Raw genomic sequence first — 24,172 nt, 5'->3', positions numbered from 1 at the left:
TTTTCCAACCACCGGTTTCTTTAATTGCTCCATATAAAACTTAACTGTAAAATATACAGAATGATTTCTGCCATCATTCATAGTACAGACTTTTCACATTCATTCATGACACTATACAGGTTGTATTTAAGGGGATACCAGCCCCAAATACATATAAACTCAGCTCACCTTTGGTAAAATCACATGCAAAACCAGTTACATTATTTACATCTGATATGAAATATTGGACTTACATCTTTATTAAACTGATACTGCACTTGTATGCAACAATATTATTTTTTTACCTCTATTATCTACATGCCATTACCTCTAATGCTATTATAGAAACAACTAAAGGCGACACTTAAGTTAATATCTTTTAGTATGACTATGATTCTTTTGCAGATTATAATGAATCACTTATTGTGTTGTCACTATACATTTCAGGGATCATCAAAGTAACAATCAAGTCTTGATAGAATTATGCATAGCATATAAAACAATTCAATCCTCTTGGCTAAATATGATATTTATAGATTTCTGCATTTGATGCTAGTTTTGATCCATATAGCTCTTGGCAACAATGGAGTTGGCCTTTAGCTGCTTTGTAATTCATACAACACATGCAGCAGATATGGCTTCTTGTGGCAACACTTTTCTGTGGTGTTGTGTACAAATATGTGCTTAGATACAAGCTAATGCAACTTAAGGCACCTGTGTGACTATTTACAACAATAATATGATTGTCTCAGTATAAGATTTAATTTTGACACCTAATCAGGTGTTTACACAGTCTTTGGTGTATTTTTTTTCTTTGAATATTTACTGATATCTTCCCAATACATTGTGTTATAACCTTGTTGAAGGTAGTGCCCCCTCAAAGCTGTCATCTTCATTCTCATACACAATCTTACTGCCAGGTGGGGGGCTGGGTAAAATCTCATCATTAACAAATGCTTCATTCTGGTACACAATGCTGTGGTCATTACTACTGTTGGTTCTCTTCCTAACCTGTTGGTTAATGTGAGGTTTCACAAGCCCTTGGTAATCTGAAGGCTTCAGGTCTTGGTATGTAGACTTATTCTGATCTTCCATTACATATTCTTCTGAAATCATGGGCTGTTTGATGGTGTTACTTGCTCCGGACATGTCTGTATACTGTGGGCTTGCTGGTACGGGAGGGAGGTCACGCCTGCTTTTTGCGCTCTTCGACTGGTTGACAGCGTTGTCGAATTCTGTCTTGGGTACGAACTCAGACTCGGCGTAGTGATCAATCCTGAACTCCTTCAAGTCTTCATAGATGTGTTGGTCGAACCTCTGGCCAGGCAGCATGCTCTGGTTGTTGATGTCTGGCATGATGCCACTGTCACGGCTGCCTTGGAAGGCCTTGTTCTGGTAGCCAATGTTGGCGGTGGGAGTGGGTGGAAGCTTCCGCTTCTGTTTCCTTGTGCGGACGACTGCAGCGACTATGACAACAACGATAACTGTGAGGCAGACCAGTACCACTACGATGATGATGATGATGGTGTTGTCAGCGACCCGTGGTGCTGGTGTTATCTTGGGTATTGTTGTTGTCACAACACCTGTTGGAAAAACAGTAGATCAATTAACTACAGATGAACATTCAGATGTATTACAACAGTGTCAAGGTGACAGGGCTACCCTTTTCAATTAACAAGGTATCTATGGATATAGGTGACCACATCCTATCAGGGCATTGACTGTTGACACAAAATCTAAAGTAAGACCTAAACTGATATGTATACATATATATGATAGCTATTATTTTGGTAAAGTAGATTGCACTTCAACTTGTTTTACGTATAGATATGTTTCCGACATGAGCCTCTAAGCTTTACAAGACTAACAGTTACTCAAACAATTTTATTGCTTGGTAATGTATTATATAATGTACCAACCTTGGATAGACATTGCAAAACCATTCCTGTTGGCAGCCAGGTCTCCCATCCGGCCTGTGCTCAGCTGGTCCTCCATGGCCTGCTTCATGGTGTTCACGTCTGGACGGGTCTCATTGGCAAGGATGGAGTGCTTAGCTGTGAAGTCCACAATCACACTGCCAGACCTGTGGGGGGGATTGGAACGGTATTGGTGATGGCTATTTCAGTATAAGGGGCTAATGGCTGGTGCTAGGGCTTATGCCAGTACTTACAATCTACAAGAATAGGTCAGTCTTCAGCAAGGTGAAGGTTACATTTGTATAACAGTTACTGTGGTATGAAAGGTTTACATTCATCTCATCAGATGAAAGAAAGTTTGAACTTGAATTTTTCAACAATATTCTTACAATTGTAGCTAAATGAGGAGAGCACCCACCTGACATCAGTGATCTCAGTAACATCCACCTCCCCAGGAAGGCCTGTGGTGCGGAACATCTTCTGGAACTGTACAATAGATGGAATCAGTCAGACAGTTCTTTTGCAGTGAAGCGTAAAATTCAGCAACAAAAGAAGTCAGGAAGGTAATGCATTATAGGATCCAACTTACGTTTTTGATGAAGTTGTCTTCAAATGCTGGAGTACGCAGGTCTCGGGTGTATGCCAGATTCAGTCTCACGGTGGTGTCATAAAGTTCATATGCTGTAATGAAGTTATGACAAGTTGTGAACAAAAGATATTCAGGACTGAAAGAAGTTTCATTTGTAATGAACCCATAGACGCTAATGCACTACTATTTGATATTTAACACACAAAAATTGACTAGACGAATGTAGGCATTTATTTACCGGTAGATTAAAAGAAGTTAAAAGATGACTGACATTTTATCATTTCCTACAATCAATGTCAAAGACATAGACATTGATTTTAAGACAAGGCTGGGATGTTTATCATAGCACAGCAGAAGTGGTTTGAATTCTCATTTTACCTTTGTTGCAGGTCAGTCCTTCATGCTTGACTGCACAGCGGCAAACGAAGTTTGAACCTTGAGTCTCACAGTGGCCTCCATGTAGGCAGGGGTTGGGGTCACAAGGAGTGGGAGCTGGTGTGGTTCCCAAGTAGCGGCAGTTGGCATCCATTTCTGCTGGCTCTGTGCACCGGCAGGAGTACCTGTCTGACTCCAGGACACAGGAACCACCGTTGATACAAGGGGTACTTGCACAGTGGTCCACACTGTCACAGAGGTCCCCGTTAAATCCAGAGAGGCAGTCACACAGGTAGCCTGTACCATTGTTCACACAGGTGCCATTGTTCTGGCAGGGAGGGGCCTGCTTTTGTGCCACAGCACACGGCAACAGCTCTTCACAGTTCTCTCCCTGAGTTTCTGGTGATTGGCACACACACTCGTACCCTCTACCATTGTTGGCAGGGTTGCATGTACCGTTGTTAAGGCATGGGGACTGGCCTTCCACACACGGATTGTTGTAGACTTGGCACTGTGAGCCGATGTACAAAGGTGGGCAGGAACACTGGAATCCACCCTGGTAGCTTGAGCATGTACCATTGTTATAGCATGGACTCGAGTCACAAGGACCAATAGAAAGTGAGCAGTTTGTCCCTCCAAACCCTGTATGACATGTGCAGGTATAGCCATCCCTCAGGTTCAAACAGGTGCCACTATTCTGACATGGGTTGTTGTCACAGAATTGGGTCTCATATTCACAGACTTCGTTCATGATACTTGGCTCGATGCATGTACAGGTAAAGCTCTCTGAATCTGGTCTACATGTACCTCCATTTTGGCATGGTGATTCCTCACAAGGGTTGACCATCTCATTACAGTTCCTGCCAGTGTATCCTGTTGTACAGTTACAAGTGTATCCATTAATGCCATCTATGCACACTCCATTAGTGCAGGGAGAGGAACTGCACTCGTTGATGTTGACGTCACAGTTCTGCCCTGTCCACCCCTTGGGACATGTGCACTGGTACGATCCACGGGTGTCTTGACACTCTCGTCCACTGCAGACGCCTGAGGTCTGGCATTCATTGGTGTCTGAAAATAAAGACATCAAAGTAGTCAGACATGCCACTTTTCAGGATTCAATCAAACTATGTGTATTACACATTTCGTCCAATGACACACAATATCAATGTGTTAAACATCAATGTTAACTGACCCTGCATACAAAGTAGTAAATGCTAGCAATGTTTACAACTGTAGCTCATCTTCAGGAATGCATGTAGTTTGGCTTTAGATGAATCAGAGAGATGTTTCTTCAGATTTTAGAGGTGGGTACGTGATGGCTAAGACAAGTCAGTGCTTACCAAGACACCACGACGGTGTTCGTGGCTGCAGATCTCCGTGTGAGACCTCAGCAGGGCGAAAGTCTCCCCAGGCCAGGACGGTTCCACTGGTCCTGTCCACACAGGAGGAGGCCAGGACCGCCACATCCCCTGCTGACAGCTTGTCATCGTACAGGTTCAGCCGGGTCAGCTCACCCTGGTACGCCTCTCTGGGGTGGAAGTTTCCTCCCAGACTGTCCTGATCCTGACCTAATGAAAGATTGTGAAAATGCAATGGTTTTTATTGTCATTTCTTATCATACTTTAGTCAGAAAATAATGAAACCAAGTGTTATCATTAGATCACAGCATCGAAATGTCTTGCAGGCTCTTGTACATTTGTCTTTAACCTTTAGCACACTGAAGTAGCCATTTGGCACCCTATTCTATTTTGGTTACAGACTTATAGGCACCAGGAAGAAGGTTCAAATTGAAATACACAGTGACTATTAACACATCTGATACATCAATCTGGCTTAAAGCAGATATTTGGAAGATTTCCAACTCTCTGATGAAGCATACCAATTGATGCACAGTACATTTAGTTTCCATCAGAGGCATGTTGATGAGAATCAAATATCTTCTTCAATCAATGTATTTCTACTTGACATGGATTTGCCATTGAGTAATTTGTCAACATTTGATACTCAGTGACAGATCTAAGCCTTTCTTGGATAAGCAGGTTGAAAAACATGTGCTATTTTAAGGCTATTACAGCTTTCAAAAGCATGACTGCACTTACCAAGAACAACAACTCCTCCTCCCATGACCTGGGTGCCTGTGGCCAGTCCTGTCCCACTGTTCTGTAAGGCACCGTTAAGGTAGAACTCCCAGCTGCCGACAGCACTCACCCAGGACACACAGACATGGTGCCACAGGCCATCGTTCACTGCCACATTAAGAAGCACCTCCTCACCATTCACAAACATCTGTGATAGATAAAATCAACAAAGATTAAAACATTTTTTTCATGCAGTCAGTATCATTTTATCACATTGGTTCATAGCTGACTGCATATGGATAGATGTGGAATAAGTACCACATATACTGCTGCTTATTGCATGACACTTGATTCATTGCTGTCTGATTTTTGAAGGATCCTCATAAAATCATTCAATTTGCTGATGAGGCCTACTGAGATATAACAAGCATTTTTTGATGTCTTATTGCAAATTTTTAGTACCAAAAAAAATTAGTGACAAAGAGAAAGATGATAATTGACGTACCGTGAGGTGTGCTGGGTCGCTCAATGTGAGTGTGTTATCCCTGTTCAGGAAGTTACTTTCAGCAGCATAGGAGAAGATAGTACCAGTGTTGATGGTGTCTGAAGTCCTGAGCCATGTACACAGTGTGAACTGGGGCAGGTTGTGTAGGAATTCAGCCCTGAACATGGCATAGTCTGCTGTAGTTGTCTTTGTGAACACCAAGTCAAAGTCTGCTGGGTTGACTGTAATGTTGAAGATGTTACACGTTAGGTTTTAGTCCCTTTTCTTACATTTATTTAAAAAATGCAACTTACATAAATTGTTCTAGAAAGAGTGAAATTTAATTTAGGAAATTCAATGTGTTTTATAACGTTAAAACGTTGATAAATATCTGCTTTGTTTCAAAAGGGACAGATTACAACAATGGTTGTTATGAAAGCGGAAAACTCCAATAGATCCTTACCTTGCTGACAGGTTTTGCCAGAATATGATGGAAGACATTCACACACAAAGTTATTCAGCCTGTCATGACAAGTGCCTCCATTCTGACAGGTCACTCCCTGACAGTCATCAGTGTTGACCTCACAATGTGCACCTGGTGAAGAAAGATATCATTCATTTAAGACATGTCATTCTTGTATCTTGTATTCCTATAATCATCCAATCTAGCTATAATGATATCTAAACATTTGGCAATACTGAAGCTGTCAGACAATATCATCCAAATGTCCAAGTATTCTAACGTTAGATGTTTATGTAGAAACAACATTCTGACAGGAAAACATTAAAGGAAAGAAAACCTACAGGTTATACTGTTGATTTTACAAGACAGTTCCTCACCTGACCAGCCCTCCACACATGAGCAGTTGTACTGGTTGACCTGGTCGTTACAGGTTCCTCCATTCTGGCAGGGTTGAGACTGGCACTCGTCTATCTCCCTGTTACAGTGGTCTCCTGAGATAATGGTAGAAATGTGTCACTTCAACAACTAGAAATCATTATGACAACTTGGTATGCATTTGAGTGTCTTCAACCTAGAAACAAATTGATCAAACAGTTTTCTTCAGACTGTAGAGATGGGAAGGTAATTGAACACCATTACCCGCAATGGCAGTATGTCTGTTTTCCTTAGGGGGCATATTATGCAAGCCTTTTGTAGTAACCTATCACTACTCACCAGCCAAAGGTAGCATCTACATGAAAGGCTTTTATATTTTTTTCATATTGAAGTACACTTTTTCTGCCTATTAGCATAGTACACCTGTCAAATAATAAGTGTATGTTCAAATGTTGTTTTCTTAAGTATCAAAACATCACTCTTTAGTTCAAACCTATAGTCTTTTGATTCAGTATTGTAGTCTTACCTGCAAATCCAGGTGGGCATTCACACCTGTACCCATCCACCTCATCCACACAGCTGGCCCCACTGAGACAGGGGGAGGAGTCACACTCATTGATCTCCTGCTCACAGGAGTGTCCGGCGTACCCGGGGAGGCAGTAGCACTGGTACGTGTTGAAGAGATCGATGCAGGTACCGCCATGTTGGCAGGGAGAGGACGCACACTCATTCACTTCCATCTGACAGGTGTCACCTGGAGCAGAGAGGTCAGGAGAGGGAGTTTTATAAACAAGTATCAAGACTTAGTGGTATGGTGTTGTCTTGATTTGTTCATATTTGAAAACAAGACTGCTCCTAAAATGTTTAAACATCCAGCAAGGCAGATGATGTCCCTTGTATTTTTCATTTTTTGTCTTTGGACCAACCACACTTATACTTTCACTTAAACTTAAAAGTTTATCAGTATTATGTTGCTTTATCTTTTAGATTCATTATATAACATGTTTCTTTTTAAAAGTTCATAATCAAATTAAAGCACTTTTTATTGAAATATACAATATGTATAGATTTAGACAAGATTTGTTTCTATGAATTGAATATTGCAGAGAGATGGCAAGATGGTATTGAGAGCAGTTACAGCCTCTAGACACACATTGCTGATCTTGCATTCTCGGAACACCAGTATCATATCTCATGTCATTTAACTAAGTCTGAAGCTTTACACCACAGCCAAAACGTATCTCAACAGCAGTAGATTCGACCACCTTCCCTGCAAAATCAATCCTTCTACATCTCTGAGTTAAAGGCCACCTATAAATTTGTAGTGAATCTTTGGTCCTTCCTTTGACATTTGCTCTGCTGACACCAAATTGATACCAGGAAAGTGGACAACCAATTACTCATATGTGACTTTTGGGTGGCCTGATTGTATGGCACGGCACAGCTCATTAAATAACAATCAGTGTCTCCCTCTTAGGATCGATAATGCTTGACAGTCTCAATTGCATGAATACCATGTAGCATATACAAAACCTTGACTCGGTCTCCAAATAATCACTCAATACATTCATTACATGGAAACTGAGCCAGAGGGCTTAAAATCCAATCTCTGACACAAAAGCTGATTGCACGTTTAAGAATTGGGATCAATGTTTGACTGAACTCAAGCAAGGGCAAGGCCATTGTTTCCCCACATTTGCTTTCTTGATGGTCAATGGATTTGGACAGAATGAAACATAGAACTTAGGATTTCTTTTGAACACTGTACAAGAAGTACAACATTTAGTATGTGTGGTCTGATTCTTATTATTACAACGTGTCACAGATGCTTTCAAAAGCCAACAGCCGTCTGTTTCTGTTAAGACGCCTAGGAACGTTCCATCTGTCAGCTCTGGACTTACTTAAGGTCTATACCTCATTTGTACGACCTGTCGTGGAATATTGTGTCCCTGTGTGGAACGCCGGACTTACATGCATGCAGGTTACCAGGTTGGAGCGTGTGCAGAAGAGGGCGCTGCGCACAATTTTGAGAGGACAATACACCACCTATGACTCAGCCCTGCAGCTAACAGGTCTTGAGACACTGAGCGACCGCCGAGAGGACCTATGCCGAAAATTTGCGAACAAACTTAACCCCGAACTCCTCCCACCTACAGTGGGGGAACTACATGGCAGAAACACTAGAAACTGTGGGAAACTCAGAAACATCAAGTGCAGAACTAACCGCTACAAGAACTCCCCAGTACCCTATCTAGTCCACTTACTAAACAATTAATCACAATGGGATACAGAATAGTCTGCTTCATTACCTTTTAAGAATCTTGTTATGTCACCGAGTTGTAGATAAATTTGATTCGTTTTAACCGTTATGGATATTTTGATAATGTATGTCAAGACGTTTTAAGTATTTTCCTTGTGTTTTAAGATAATGTGATATATGATTGTACAGTGTACGTAATTCAGCTTTTAGCTGCCATGTTACACTTTTTCCTAATAAACCATTCATTCATTCATTAACTACAGAACATGATTTCAGCTTTTATGAAAGATGAACTCAAGAAATTGTTATGACTGAGTTATGTAAAGAAAATGCTTAACTAACCTGTATAGCCAGGCACACAAGTGCAGTTGAATCCATTAACTAGATCCTGGCATGTTCCATTGTTGTTGCAGGGGTTGGAGGCACAGTCATCCAGGTCCTGCTCACAGTCTGTCCCATTGTATCCTGGAGCACAGTGGCACAGGTAACCCCCCACAAGGTCCTCACATGTAGCTCCATTCCGGCAGGGATCAGAATGACAGTTGTCATTCACTGTGAACAAACCGGGAATCATCATCATTGTGTGGTTCAGAATTTCAGAAAATGCTTCAAATCAAATAGCCCCAACATACATTATATTTCTGGACCACTATGGAACTGGCCTTGGTACTGAAATTTTGAAGCATGTATAGTGATGCCAAATTAGCTGCCTTCGCTCTGATAGGATTTTTAAGAAATAGGTATTTTTCACTGTATGTGTTTGTTGGTAAAATTTTTCTGTCAAGATCCATGTGTTCTGAAGTGTAGCATCGAGAAGCCAACCCTGTCTCACATGTCTAACATAAGTTGCACATTCAACAACATGAATATCATGTAGCTGGCTGCTGAGATTTTAGCACATAATTTTGTTAAAAAAAGCACACTGATTGTTTGTACAGCTGAACCACACCCTCACTCCATGTAGTTTTCATTCAAAAAGACATTCAATCAGTATTCACAACAGTCTGATGGCATTTCAGCACCAAGGAAGGGTCCATCACATAAAAATGTTTGATTCTCACAAGTCTTACCAAAGCAGTCGTTGGGACTGGATGCCCCCAGGAAGAATGTTTCCTGTGTCCCAGGGCAGTCCACACAGCTCCTGCGGCCAGGGTTGGGGTTGTAGGTGTTCAGGGGGCAGGGCTCGCAGGGTTGGAGACCAGTGGGGGAGAAGTGACCAGCAAGACAATGACCTGCACAAAATCACTGTATGGTTAACACACGATTCTACAACAGGCTTTTCATCAGATGTATAAGGAAAAATGTTCATATCATAAATCTACATCAGACAGTCCTATACTGGTAAATCATTATGCAGCAATAGGATTATTGGAAGATACTGTACCATATCCCTTTATATTGAACAAAGACTTCAGACAATAAAGATTGTTAGAAAGAAAAACAGTGATATAGTTTAGAGCGCTAAGACTGTTCATGCGACATTAGGCTATGACCTGTCAAGTGGTATTTGATAACTTACTAATGCACTGGTCTGGAGATGTGGAGTTCATGCCGACTGTGGACTTGCTGTCAGGACAGGCGAGGCATGTGGTGGCGTTCCTCTCAGGCTGGTAGAACCCAATGTCACATGGGCTACAGTCCTCCAGACCTGTGTCTGAGAACATCCCAGGCTGGCAGAATCCTGTAGCAAATTCACAACATGGTTCACACAAATCCACACAAATTTGATGACAAAGCTTACAAAAATGGAAAGGGAAAAATACTTCATTTTTGTATATATGCCTAGTCAAATCCAAATTATATTTAGAGGGAACATTCATTAATAGAAATGAAAGCTGCAAAAAGTTGAAATGGTCAAATCATCCCTGTCACCATATTTGGATGAAATAACTGCTCCAAATTATTTACTAAGAGATCAACTAAAAGTGACTTTCATTTTGTATTAAACCAAACACATTTCTCATCTGTACTCACCCTTGCAGTTGGTAGAATTCCTGGATCCCTCAGACAAAGTTGAGGCTCCAGCAGGACACTGCTTACACTGGGTCTGTGTCTCCTCATCCTGGTACCAGCCTACTGCACAGGGCACACAGGCTGTTCCGTTCCCATATGTACCCACTGGGCAGTTCACTGGAAATAAAAAACATTAGCTTAGCAGACCTAAAAAGTATAGAAGATAGGGTATTACGGAATTATATATGTATGAAAAGCAATCCATAGCCAATATCATCTTCAGCCCATATTGCTCCTAATGGAGTATAGGTAGTTTGAAGAGAAGACATCAGCTTATGCCATCTACCATTTTGATGCAGAAATACATCTGGCTAGATGAATGAAATGCTTAGGGTTGATAGGTCACATCATAAACTTTTATTGCTCTTCTTGCTGAACAGAAGGTCAGGATGTTACGTTTTAAGCTATTGAGATGGTATGGCTCTATGGTATATTTTACATCAAGACCATAAGATTGAAACATTTCCAAACAGATTATGAAAGGTTTGAATTATGTCAATGTTAACAATCTATACAGAGTATTTTTAACTTACCACATGATGCTCCATAATTCTCTATCTTTGCCAGTTGTCCAGGGGCACAATTCAGCTCAAAGTCTGCTAGGAAACCTGTGTAATGCAGTGTCTCCAGGGTTTCGTTCCCTAATGGTAAGTCAAATGTCTTGTTCTCCACCTTATCACCTATCTCAAAGTACAACTCGTCCAATGCAGTGGTAATGGCTGCTTGGTCATGCTGTAAGACATCTCCTCCATCACCAAACACTGCCACGATGACAAAGAAGATCTTGAGGTTTGCCTGTTGTTGGGTCTGCCTTTTCACAACGCTGTGGTCTTCTGTCCTTGTTCTCGTCCTCTCATCACTGACATCCCTTCTTCTTCTAAAGGTAATGCCACACTCCACCTAAACAGAACAAAATTTATTATAAACATATGTTTGCTGTAATCATCATTCTAAAAACTCTTCTGTCTAACTTCAATTTGAGACCCAACAGTTGTAGAAAATGCTGGCAATGTAATTGATAACTAAATTCTCAACAAAAGCAAAACTTTTATAGAAAACAGAACAAACAGATAGTACATTCCTCAAAGTTAGCATGATATTCTAGATGATTGCAATGTCTACATAGTGTAAACACAACAAAGGATTATGAAAAAAAACATTTACCTCAATATCAGTCACATTACAAGAGATAGCAGGGTTGACAGCGCTGCAATCGCTACTTGTTAATGTGTTGTACAGCTGGAGGAAACCCTGCTTGATCTCATCAATGTTTTCAGCACAGTTGCCATGGTAGTAGTAAAGGTCATTCTTCTGGGTCGCCCTGCCAGGTCGCACTCGGCCTGCAACAGCAAATCATGTCAGTTGATTTCATAAAAAAGATCAGAAATCAAAGATGTTGTCAACTTAAACAAAATCTTTTGTGTTTGATTACAGTACAATAACGAGTGACATCTTCAAAATATTCAACAGTCAACTTACCAGAACAGTCTGGCCAAGGAAATGGGGACCCATGCCAATTTCCACTGTAGTCACAAGTGTAAGCATCTGCTGGGGTCACGGCAAAGTCATATCTGTGAACAAGATGGTGAAACTTGATTTACACTTTACCATATATTCATAATGCATTGATATCTAATTCCAAGTCATAATTCTAGTAATCTAAGGCCAAATTTGCTAATCATGAAAACTGTATTAAACATTCCATTGGCAATGCCTTCTCCCCCCTTTCCCAAGCTTGGATACACCCTTAGACACACCCATACATACACTTCTTAATTAAACTCATTTCTGACTGTCTGATATCAAGCTTTTTTAATGGAGTGTCAGATAGGTTGGCAGAAAATTATGTTCATCAGTGAATTTCATGTATGCCGTGCTGTACCTGTCATTGCAGCGGACAGTGCAGTACTGCTGGAAGTTTGGAATGGATCCACAAACTGCTACCCCATTCTGAGGAGGTTCAGGAGCCTCACAGGCAGGTGCTGGAAGGAAATATTTTAAAAGCAATGTTACAACATTATCTTCAATGTTCTTGTAACTAAAGTTACTAATTCTAACAGTAGTTGACAAGTAGTTGCGGTCCACTATGGTAGGTCTGAGAAGAACTGAGCAGTACTTACGAAGGAGAGTGATGGTGAATTTGCAGCGATTGTTGCGTGGGAAGTTCTGTGCCCAGCAGTACACATTGTGAGACCCCAGACTGACAATCTGCCCCTTGTTAGCCGTGCACTCCACTGGGACGGACTGGTTGTTGTCATCCACATACACAGGGTCTGCCCAGGTCAGCGCATGGCCAGAAGCAGACTGAACTGTAACCTCCATGTTGTCAGGACAGGAGAGCAGGGCGGGAGGCTTGTCATCTGTAAAGGGAGTCAATGTACATCATAAAACTGTTGAGTAAGCCTTGGTAGAGTTGTGAGTTGTACAATGCACAAAAAGACACATTTCATAAATGGATTGAGAAAACTGAAACAAACGAGAATATTGTTGAGTTTCTGAGCTTTTTAAGTTGCTTAGACTTAATGTATCTTTACCAAAGTATTGCATAGCTTTAAGTTGTTACTAGTAAAAGGTGTGAGTAAACTTACTCTCCACACGGATGTGACGTTGACACTGTGATGTTAGACCGTACGTATCAGTAGCACTGTAGAACAGGACATGAACCCCGACATCAAAGTGGTGTGGGTTGGGGTGGTTGGGATGGACCGTGTAACTGGGCACAGTGCCGTCATTGTCTGCTAAGGTGGTGGGACGTACAACCCAGTGGAGAAGGGTGGAGTTCATCCCGGGGTCAGAGTAGGTCAGGATGTCTGGAGGGCACTCAAGTGTCGGGGGCTGGACATCTAGAAGGGAAAACAAGATCAGTGTTCTCTTAGTATTTTCTGACATTAGTCCTCCAATACTTGGGTTACAAATTGTAATCCTCTACGTTATTGGTGTTTATCTAAAAAGGTCAATACACTTTAAGTCTGAAATGAAATTTTTACCTCTGCAGGTGAGGGTGCTGCCATGGTGGCTCCATCTGTCTCCAGTTCCACAGGTTTGCACCTCAGCGCCCCCTCTCAGCTCAAACCCTTCACTGCAGGTGACGTTACACTGAGTGCCATGAGGATGTTTCCTGTACCCACATTCTGGGGGAGACACGCTGGCAAAGGCAGGGACCTCCAGGTTGGGACATTCCACGGCTACAGGGAAAAGGCAGTTATGTAAGTGCTGTCATGTTACATATGCAGGAAAAGCTACACATTGTACCATGATCCTAAAAGAGCAAAATTCTCCTTAGCACCAGAATGCAGCCACTTTTCCAACATGATTTTTCCTTATCATAGGAAACATGTTTACAATATGTGTCTGATAATAAACAATAAAGAAATGAATATGAAAGCTTACATTTGCAATACGTGGTGGCCCTTGCCCCACTCCACAAGCCATTTTTCAGACAGGTCCTGACAGTGTCAAAGATGGGAGTCCTGCCAGCATCACACATGATCTCCAGGGTAGAGTTGTAGGTGTAAGGACCACTGGCGCTGTGGTTGTACGCCACTGTGCTGTCACTCACATTGGGGTATGGTCCACAGGTCACAACTGGAAGGACAGGACACAGTGTGTTACAATCAGTCTTTGTCTTCGTCATCAGAATGTAGTACTTAAAGTAAGAGACTGAAACAGAAATGCTGTGTAAAGACAGAAAGAAGACAGTAGACAGCAGTTCATTTTTTGCCTTACCTTTCTTGAAGACTTCAGAGGAGAATGTTGGCAGAAGAATGATGAAAGAGAGGTGAGGGACATTTAAGATCGTGGGACGTTCGACAGAAAATGTTCAAAGACCACACTGTAATTCAGCAGACAGTTTACATTTACCAAAATCATAAAATTGTTCAACAACAAAGTAGAAGATAGTGTTTTTAAAATGGTACAGTTACACAACTTTTTCTTATTATTTTTCTTACCATTGCAGGTTGGTAGAGTACCCTCCCACACAAAAGAGGTGTTACAGTACAGACTGTGTTCACCAGATGCCCTGTAGCCTGTATCACACCTGATGTAGCAGGTGTTCCCAGGTGTGTTCTGACACTGCTGCATCCCAACCACGTTGTAATCTACATCTCCTACAACTCTGCCGTTCACCTGAACCATTGAGGCATGCTGGACTGCTGGAAGCATGGGACAGCTCCTAGCTGAAAAGTGAAAGAGCAAAAAAAATGGTTAGTAAATATTTTTACTTTCAACTTCTAAGTTGTATTTGTGAAAAATGGTATTGAAGCACTTGCAGAGTAAGGGTGGTGAGTACCATTAGTTAACAAATTTTAAACTCTTTAACTCATAGTTATTGGCAATTGAAAAGATACAGACATCATGATCTAATTCTATTAGTACTTTTGATCGTCTTGTTCCTTCCATTCTATCAAATATTCCATTGGGCCTGACTATCAAATTTTGTTATTATTTCTGAGGGAGTCTGTCCACAGTATCCCAATTTGTTGCTAATTTTGTTAAAAATAGGAGTGTCTGACTCCTCTCTACCAATTTAAGGCTATTTATGGGAACCAAAACACATGGGCTTTAGTGTGTTATCTAGATTTCATGGTAAATTTGTTCTCACTTGTTTTCTACTTGGGTGTGAAATCACTTCCAGCTGAGCCTAGGTAGACTAACACAGCTCAGCTGCCAGATGGCTTTGATCAAAACTAGGAAGTTGGAATCAAGAGCTTCGCAGCAGCTATCATGGGTAAGTGATATTCTGACTTCAAACGAATATACAAATTTAAAGTACTGTGAGGTGCTGGTCACTAGGCCAGGTTTCCACGCAAGTAATTTCTGCTTTGAAATATTCCTTCCAAATGCCTCTGTACATTCTTTGCTGCTTACTCAATTTTCCCATCACAAAATGGGGCCACAGCAGAGATACCTTCTGTTCCATTCCATTTTTCACATACTTTCTGTATTAGACTTGTGTTCAATTGTAGACTATTTACAAATGTCTCATCTCTTTTAGAGGGAAAGGTCTGGCTTAACGACAGTCTGTTAAGATTGATAAAGGATCCTAAATGTTGTCATCAGCCCATCAAATGTTGTAAATGTGTTCTCACCAGCACATGTCCCGTTCCTTTCCTCCATCCCCTCCCCACAGACACAATGGTCTCTGCTGGTGGCTCCTGTACCCATGGTAGTCATCCCCACTGGACAGGTGGTACAGTCCGTAGGGCTCAGAGTGTCCTTGTAGGTTCCCACAGGGCATGCTGTACAAGTGGAAAGTATTGTTACTCTTAAAACATGAATTTTATTGATATTCAAGCACTTATTGCCTGTTAAAGAAATTCTCGAAAATACTTTACCCCTGGCCAGCAGTGATGAATTTTAGCCATTTCCTACTGCATTTAGTTCTTCCTAGCAAGCTACCACAGAGTAGTAGGAAACACTATGATCATGTTATGAGGTATCTGTCATATGAACTATCAGCTTCCTGTGAGAAAATGTCCGACATCTGACTCAAGGAACAAACAAACACAAACCCTGTAAACATGCCAGCTGTCATGTAGGCCTGTCATCTCTGATCTATGTTCATATTTAACCACAGCATCCATCCTCCCGACTGCAGTGCAGTTAGCAAAAAGGGCTACTATTGTGACCTCAGACCACATCCTCCCTTACCTGGTCTGCTCCTGTCTTATCTTCCTGTAACCACACACCTGGGATTTCCTACCTTAATCCATGTCAACTTCCACCTTGATTTATGTGATGCATATAGTGTGCTTACTGTCCAACTAAGTACAGTACCCATCGTAATGATGCAAGTCCCAGCAATTCCTGCCTTCTTACCTGCTGTATTATCATGTGGGCACTGCCTAACCCAAATCAATTTTTTTTCTCCCCTTGATGATTGTAGTTGAGTTTATCTTCCTTCATAGATATATTCTTTAATATCTTCGGTTATGCTTACAAAATAAGTGACAAAACTGGCCGACACTATACTTAAAGCTCATTGATAAGTTACTAGCCATCCTATTTGCTGTACTCTACTCTCTATACAAACAGTGTAAAATGAGAATTAGTTACCTGTGCACAGGTGTCCATCTCCCCCATATCCCTCCTCACAGGAGCAGGTGGCGTACCCAGACTTGGAGGGGCAGGAGCAGATGGAGTGGGAGCCACAGTTGGAGTTACAGTAGGACCTGTCTGTCACAGACCAGAACTCCTCCTGTTGGTCTGGAAAATAGGAAGGAAAACATGTTTTCAAAAGGCAATATAGTGAGCAACATCTACAAAGCAGTAGGCCATTCAAGACATATATCTTAATTATAGTATGCACCCAGGAAGTTTTTTATATGCTATATTATGAAGTGCAATGAGTCTGAGTTTTCACCAGAATATTTTTTGCTTCACAGAGTAATTCTGACAGGTGGTTGTTTAGGTAGCACTGGAATATGATATATGATGATCTTCAGGCCCAATTTTAAGCAAGTATATTCATTAATACTCAATTATCAATTTTGAGTCATAACTTTTCCATTAGAAAACAACAGTTGCTTAGTGACCAACAAAACGGCAACAAACTGTTTCACCTGGGGACTGGTGAACAGGACATGGCAGACAATGGGGAGGTAGAATTTGTATCGTATCTCTGTGAACCAGTCTATTTTGGGATCCAGGATCTTATGTTGACAGTAAAGCAATACTGAAATGTCGCAGTATATTTACAGTGGAAGCTTTTTGTCTTTTTTCAAGTCATGCCTCAATCACTCTTTTGACAAGTTTCTTTCCAAGAATCCAACAAGTAGAAATGTTTAGGTTGTTTGATTATTTGGGCATCACCTTCAGCATGCCAAGCACTATTTTATCATGGAAACTTGTATTGACACAAGGATGTGTTTACGACAGCCATACTGTTCGAAATGCATCTTGTAAGCTCATTAAGCGGCATTCGTTGTACGGAATATGATACAGTAAGACATAATGAGCTTCCTAACAAACATACAAGAAAACATTTCAGTTGTTGACAAAATGTTGATGTTGAAATCTGAAGTGTGGGAATGTACGTTGTCGTACCACACGCATAAATAATCAATGCCCTTATATGGACACAGGTGCCCAAACACATGCAAGAGCATGACCTCACTCTTTTGAGCGGGCTCCGTCCGGAAAGAAAGTATTTGCATGACAAAAGGTGACCTGTGACGCTTTTGTTCGCTCTCCTTCCGTGCTAGGCAGGGGCAGGAAGACTGAATGATCCAATAGAAACTCAAATGATTTTAGTTCCTCTTTTTACATACTTACTAAGCAAATGTATAGTTCTAACTGTTTCGGTTAAAAGTAAATTATTTCCGCCTTTGCTTAATGTCTGGCTAAACCTTTTATGATATTGAAATTCTAATCTGTGTCATCCCTACAGAAAAACTCAACAGTAACAAAAATGAAACCTTTTTGCATGGTGATTCAATTTGTAAATGAACATTTTGGTAAGCTGTCTCTCACATCATGTCACAAACAGGGGTATAAAACGTACAAATCATAGAAACTTGTTGTAATGAAACAGATGGAAGTTTGGCATGTTCTTCAGAGCACATAGACCTAGTTAGGATCAAGATATCCCAGTCACTGTTTGTTTTGTTCCCACCACTTGCCTCAGGTGTGTCATACATTCAACAGTGTCTGCATCTTTTCCTGTGCATTCCTCACCGGTCTACCTGGCAAGCAGAACCCTTGGATACACTCTAAAACATCGTGCTATGTAATCCTGTGGGTCTTTTTGACTCACCTTCTCAATAATGCATGATCGTATCGAGTCTAACTGTGTCATCGGATACAGCTGGTATTTACACTATGCGTTGGCTAAATTCAATGGAAAGGCCAATGTAACTGCCAGGGGACAAAATACTGAGCTTTTAGAATTCTTAGTTCAACAGTTTGCACATTTTCAACAGAATGGAGGATCTTCATTCATTCAATCTATCATACCATGAATTGAACCTCCATGATCATACTTAGATTCCAAATATTTACACTCTTAAGTCAAAATAAGGGAAAGGAGAATTTGCTCTTAATGCAATTTATATGCCGCCTTCACCATTTTCCATTAATTCCCAGCAGTAATCTCACAACATGCTAGAAATGACACATGGGAAGATTGCGTGTGAGTCTAATCCAGGCTTTTCCTGCACGAAAGCAAGTTGCCCTTGAAATGCAAGTACAATACAGTATATACAAATCTGCCCTTGAAATGCAAGTAAACATCTTGATAAACAGTTATTTTAAATGTTTATCTTCTTTATGGTGACACTGTATTTGTACTGAAGACAAGCAAAAAGACCTGTGAGCCTAATTCTAGCAATTTGGGGCTATTTGAGATAATCCACACTAAGCTATGTCAATCAAGACTTGAGTATGATTGGAAATTTTTTGGCTTCATCCAGTGAATCGAAAAACAAAATTGATTTAGAATAGCTGACATAGTTTTGTTTACTCATTGTTTAGCCAAACAAAATATCTTTGATAGAAGCCGTGGAAATTTTTTTTGTTAGAAAAAAGGGTCCAGGACAATAATGACCATTTTGGTGATCAGAAGGCTACAAAATCACAGTATGTGGCTTTAGACAAGGACAAAACCTGTCTTCCGTAAATAATAACCCAGAGCACAGGGGACAATGGCGTCTTGCCCTGATGTCACCGGAGTATAGTATAGTGGCTCCTGAGACTGACACTACCCCCTAGGTTTGAGAATGGACTAAATCTGACACAGGCGGCATTAAGGTTTAAGGGAGGAGAATTAATGATCACACAAATATGGCGGTAACAAAACAACAAACCGTTGGGTAGAACCTTGACAGGACTGCCATTATGGCCACTCAAAGTAAAAGTAGAAAAACTTGTTGTAACCACTATATACTCAGTAGTGCTCAATGTAAAGGTCTGTTACGAGATGTTGCATTGCCTTACACATTGTATTTCGGCTGAAATTCCCATTGCCTACTAAAATAGGTATCTTTGTTCATATATTAGGCCACACCAACTTGATTTTATGGATGACATCCTCTGGAGACCCCAAAACTAATGCGCGCGGGCGAAAAAAAAGAAAGTCCAGCAAAAAAAAAAAATGCTGCTATTAAACCACAGGACTACTAGTACAAAGCTGGTATTGCGAATTGAACCACAGAACACAGTTTATTTGTAGGAGGTACATGTAGGTTGTCTTGTTCATCATAGCAGACTCAGCGCAAGTGGTTGCTTTTTAATATATTGACAAGAACGACCAAAGAAGTATACTATCAGAAGGTATTTGGCTCCAAGGACTGTGGATGATATATGACTGTGATGAGAATACTCATATACACCCATATTAAAGGGCAGTTTCAACATACATGGCATTGAATTCCATATTAAGCATTCCATGGTTTACGCTCACAAATCTCACTGTGAAACCCCTGCCAATCCCTCATTTCCTCTCCCATGTCTCTCATCATTGCAAAAGAAACGTGTGAGAGCCACTCTGGATAGGTCGTGTTTGAAATTGTCTGGGCGATACTCGCTAGCCACCGCGATCCTCTCGTACAACTGTGCAAGCGCAAAATCCCCCTAGCCAACATCGATGACATACCAATCCACAAATACGCCCCAGTTTTCCGATAAGCCGGCACAATGCTAGCCTTTTGCGGCAATCTAAGTCAGCAACATCCGGAGTTCCGTGTAGCCTTGGAGGAGGTGATTTTTTTTAAATTTTTTTTTTTTACAACAGGCGAAAATCAATGCGCGCGTGGATGTCATCCATAAGATTAAGTTGGTGTGGCCTTAGTTACATTTACCAAGGTCTGGCTTCGGTGTTTAACAGATGACTACAACTGACAGTTCTACATTTTGGAGCTCACTTTTTAGTCTGGCTTCTTCATGTTATTCCTCCAAGAGCAGAATCAAGCCTACCTAAAATTGATGCGGCTTCATAATAGAAAACTGTCAGGATGTTTATTAATTGGGGAGGTTTGGGCAGAATCGATTAGACACCATATCCAGCATGACTGGTCTCTCAGGGGACCGGCTGATTAAACATGGGATTTACCTGATACAGTAGGCACTGGGGCCTCATTAGTGGGAGGGCTGCTTCACACTGGGAAGGCCCCTCCCTGGCACTGTAAGACTGGGCAATCTACCATCATTAAAACTACATCAAGACAACTTGCAGTGTCATGGGAATTCTGTCAATCAAGGCAGATATATGTGTGTTGGGAAAATGGATCTTCAAAAAGGCTTGAATGCCAAATGGGGTAATGGGAGGAAATAGAATGATGTTTTGGTGTTTGCTGCACTTTGAGTTTAACCTATCATAGGGACATTGATGAGAGTATATACAGTAATAAGTACCCCGGCATGTCACATAAATTACCCATGATTGTAGTCATAACCATTACCCTAAGTTGAAAGATAAAAAGGACAGGAAATTTTACTCAAACAAGTGGCAAATATAATTTAGCCTGTTTAAGTGCCATTTGCTGCTCTTGATCCACAGTTTATTGCCTCATAACGCTTGTACATTGAAACATATTTGGGAGGTTTTATGGTGAGAAAAACAGAATTTTGATCACAATTATCAGGGGTTAACAAGTTGTCCTCAACATGGTATTGTGAGTAGCAATCATCCATCATGTAGTACTTCCTGTTTGTATTTTGGCCTTTAAACTTTTTTTCTCCATGATTGTAACTTTTACTCAAGAAAGTGGGTGAAAAATATCTGAAATGTCTTACCTCCATGCAGAAGCCTTGCCAGAAGACTGAAGTCTTGGAAGTTATCCAGAAGGAAGTAGTGGTCCTGTTGGCTTGGATACGCAATGGATCTCAACTCTGCTTCAACTGCATCATCAATTCCCAAGGCAAAGATTTCCACCTGTTTGCCTTGTGTGGCCATGTCCCATCCCGACCACCTGAGATTGGCAATCTCTCGTGCTGGAATAGAAGGTGGCTGTCCGATATTCGAGCGGCCATCGGTTAGAAGGAATATGGCCTTCTTCGCTGTTGGTCGACTTGTTAAGATAACTTGTTTCGCCCTCTCTAGAGCTGTAGTTGTTGCCGTCCAACCATGTAGAGCCTTATTCCTTAGCCTTTTCTCAATGTCATCATTGAGTTTGCACTTTGTTAGCCTACTTGATGCTGATCCATCGCTCAGGTAGTCCACATCCACCGATACCGTGGTGCTGTAAGTGATGATGGAGACCCTGGTGTGTACCGAGTTAACGCTGAACTCGTACAAGATGTTTTCAACGAACTGCAGCATGGAGTCCCAGGCACCGTTGTACCATCCTATACTAGCCGACCTGTCCAGTATGAAGATCAAGTCCACCTGTCCATTCCAGGTGTTCAGCAAAGGTGTGACAAACGATGTGTTCAGAGTCAGTGCCATCTGTTCTAGTCTCTCCACAGAAGTTTGTGCGGGAACTTGTCCATTTACAGAGTTTAAGAATATCATCGCGGTCAACAAACAGAATGTTCTGAAAACGGTAAAAGTCGCGCCTGTTTTGGGACGTTGCGTCCGAGTGTCGTCTGTAGCCGCCATCTTGAACCTCTGTCCCCCGTCCCAAAATGTCGTCTGCAAAATCTCACCGATCGCTTTTCCTCAGTTGTTCTTCTTTTCTGACAGATTTACGACAAACCTCTATGAAAGGTCTCTTTCAGTCCTGAAAAAAATGAACACACAAAGTAAAGTGAGCAGTTGTTTGCTGGGCTGTTCTGAACGGAAATGCCAGGGAGGTAATACCGCGTTAGACGACTTGCTCCCGGCAACACACGCCCATCGTACCGAGCAGGTACTTGTACATAATACACCGTGAAAAATCGTTTATATCCACCACAAAGACATCTACAGACACCATTCATAACCCTTACCCCCGAATCACCGTCCGCCTCGGAACGTTGTTACTTCTGAGGAAGAGGTCACGGAAATAATAACAGAAATATTTCAGGTGGGCCTTGTGATGACTAAGCATCCCCTCTATATTTGGGCAACACGTAGTCTCGTCATACCTGGGCGATCTCACCTTCGGTAGTCATTACGTATGACCGGTTATCGTGCTCTGATTGGAGAGGCTCTTGCCTTCGGGCCAACTTGCGAGGCGTCGCATTCTTTCTCACTGTTGTCCAAATCCTTTGGGTCAACGGCGATCACCATATTCAATTCTCATGTAAAGTGGGACAAGTATTGAACGAACACAAGGGGTACAACTTTGAAAAACGTGTTTTATTTTTCTTCCGTCGTTCTAGTTCTCTGTGCTGTAAAAGAGATTTTTGTCCAGGACACTAATGATACTGTCGATAGAAAATTCTAATCTTCACTATGTCATTTTGAATACACAGTTTTTATAACAAACGGAATTAAATCGCATTGTATTCTTGATGTCCCGCCCAGTGAAGGAGTCACCATTGTTTGAACAAGGCCTGTGATTGGCTAGGATGATCCCGGGAAATACCCCCGCGGCGGTTTCCGTATGACGTCAATACAGGGCGTGTCCGCTAGCAGACAGGTGTTTCTTCCTATTCGACATATAAGGCAATGGTTGTGTTCCGGGTAGCTTGCGTTGTTTTGCACGCGCAGGTGTAGATTTGTTTACGGTTGTATCACTAGTATCTCTCGTGATTGATGACCCTAATATAAAGAAACTTATTTTCTTTTAGAGAGCCCCAAACAAAATTTGCTATATTGGGGCATTGGCTGGTCACAAGTAGAAATGAAGCATTGATGCATAGCATTGCCTGGCTGAAAAATGATACACATTTGTTTTGTTTGCTAGATTGTTTGTCTGTTTTCACATACTCATTTTCAATTCTATTGTTATCGTTTAATGCTAGTGTTTGACGCCATTGGTTGTCAAAGCGATTATGACAAGTATGATAATTTGTGAAAGTTCAATTAAAATTCGCGTTGTCTTGGTCCATCCAGAATCTTGAACGCGGTGTCTGAATACACATGGGAACCCCAATAATTACCGTGTTTGTGTTCAACGGCACGTGCGAATAGTGTTTTGAAGACAACGAAATTAATTGATTAGCACCCGCTGGTAGTCAACATTAATTTTAAAACATTTATTCATCTTATGTATAGTGTCTACAACGCTTTACAGCTGTTAAAGGAAATGATAGCAATCCCGTGGAGTGTCTGGCGCGGTTGTGCGTCGCCACAGCTTCTCGAGCAGACGTCAAATGTTGTGTAGTATACCGCTGAGAAGCAATGACAACACATGTGATACACATTCTAAAGTACAAACGTGTATTGGATATCAAATAGGTATCTGGCAGTTTCTATGTCAATGTCATTGTTCAGAGTTTTTTATAAAAAAATTGAAGAAAAAAAAGGAAAACACTGACTTCACTTTACTTGTACAATGTACACGTGACCAATAAAACAGAAAATATAACGCAGGTTTAATTGGTTATCATTTCTCATATGGACCCGATATTATGGGGGGTAGCATACCAGCAATGGTGTATTTACACGTACGTGTACTTTGAAAAGTACTGCGTGACTTCTTTCTAAGGGCATCAGTGACATTGGAAAGTATTTTTATTCATTAAGTACGATCTTTATTTCTTAGTACAAAGGTCGTCGAATACTTAATTCGACAATTAATCATCTATTTGGCAAGTAAGAAGATTTAATTACT

The 24,172-nt window shown here is 41.2% G+C and overlaps 1 protein-coding gene across 1 annotated transcript; it reads right to left on the bottom strand.

Annotated features, from left to right (window-relative positions):
- Window positions 1–22,532, bottom strand: LOC136439126 (sushi, von Willebrand factor type A, EGF and pentraxin domain-containing protein 1-like). Its single transcript, XM_066434325.1, has 28 exons — window positions 22,401–22,532; window positions 21,267–22,192; window positions 16,593–16,742; window positions 15,626–15,775; window positions 14,486–14,713; window positions 13,926–14,120; window positions 13,523–13,720; window positions 13,124–13,378; window positions 12,656–12,895; window positions 12,418–12,517; window positions 12,015–12,106; window positions 11,700–11,875; window positions 11,069–11,435; window positions 10,497–10,652; window positions 10,042–10,203; window positions 9,593–9,754; window positions 8,865–9,074; window positions 6,789–7,016; window positions 6,265–6,378; window positions 5,888–6,019; window positions 5,446–5,666; window positions 4,962–5,148; window positions 4,203–4,430; window positions 2,863–3,930; window positions 2,485–2,576; window positions 2,314–2,381; window positions 1,899–2,062; window positions 1–1,562 (listed from the first exon to the last, which is right to left on the bottom strand). The coding sequence occupies exons 2-28, from the start codon at window positions 22,069–22,071 to the stop codon at window positions 829–831; spliced, it is 6,882 nt and encodes a 2,293-aa protein (XP_066290422.1). The 5' UTR covers window positions 22,072–22,192; window positions 22,401–22,532; the 3' UTR covers window positions 1–828.
- Window positions 22,533–24,172: the final 1,640 nt, after the last annotated feature.

Source organism: Branchiostoma lanceolatum, chromosome 7, assembly GCF_035083965.1.
Source record: "Branchiostoma lanceolatum isolate klBraLanc5 chromosome 7, klBraLanc5.hap2, whole genome shotgun sequence".
NCBI classification, from domain to species: domain Eukaryota; kingdom Metazoa; phylum Chordata; class Leptocardii; order Amphioxiformes; family Branchiostomatidae; genus Branchiostoma; species Branchiostoma lanceolatum.
The sequence above is the reverse complement of the archived record's forward strand: the minus strand, read 5'-3'. Positions and strand labels throughout refer to the sequence as shown.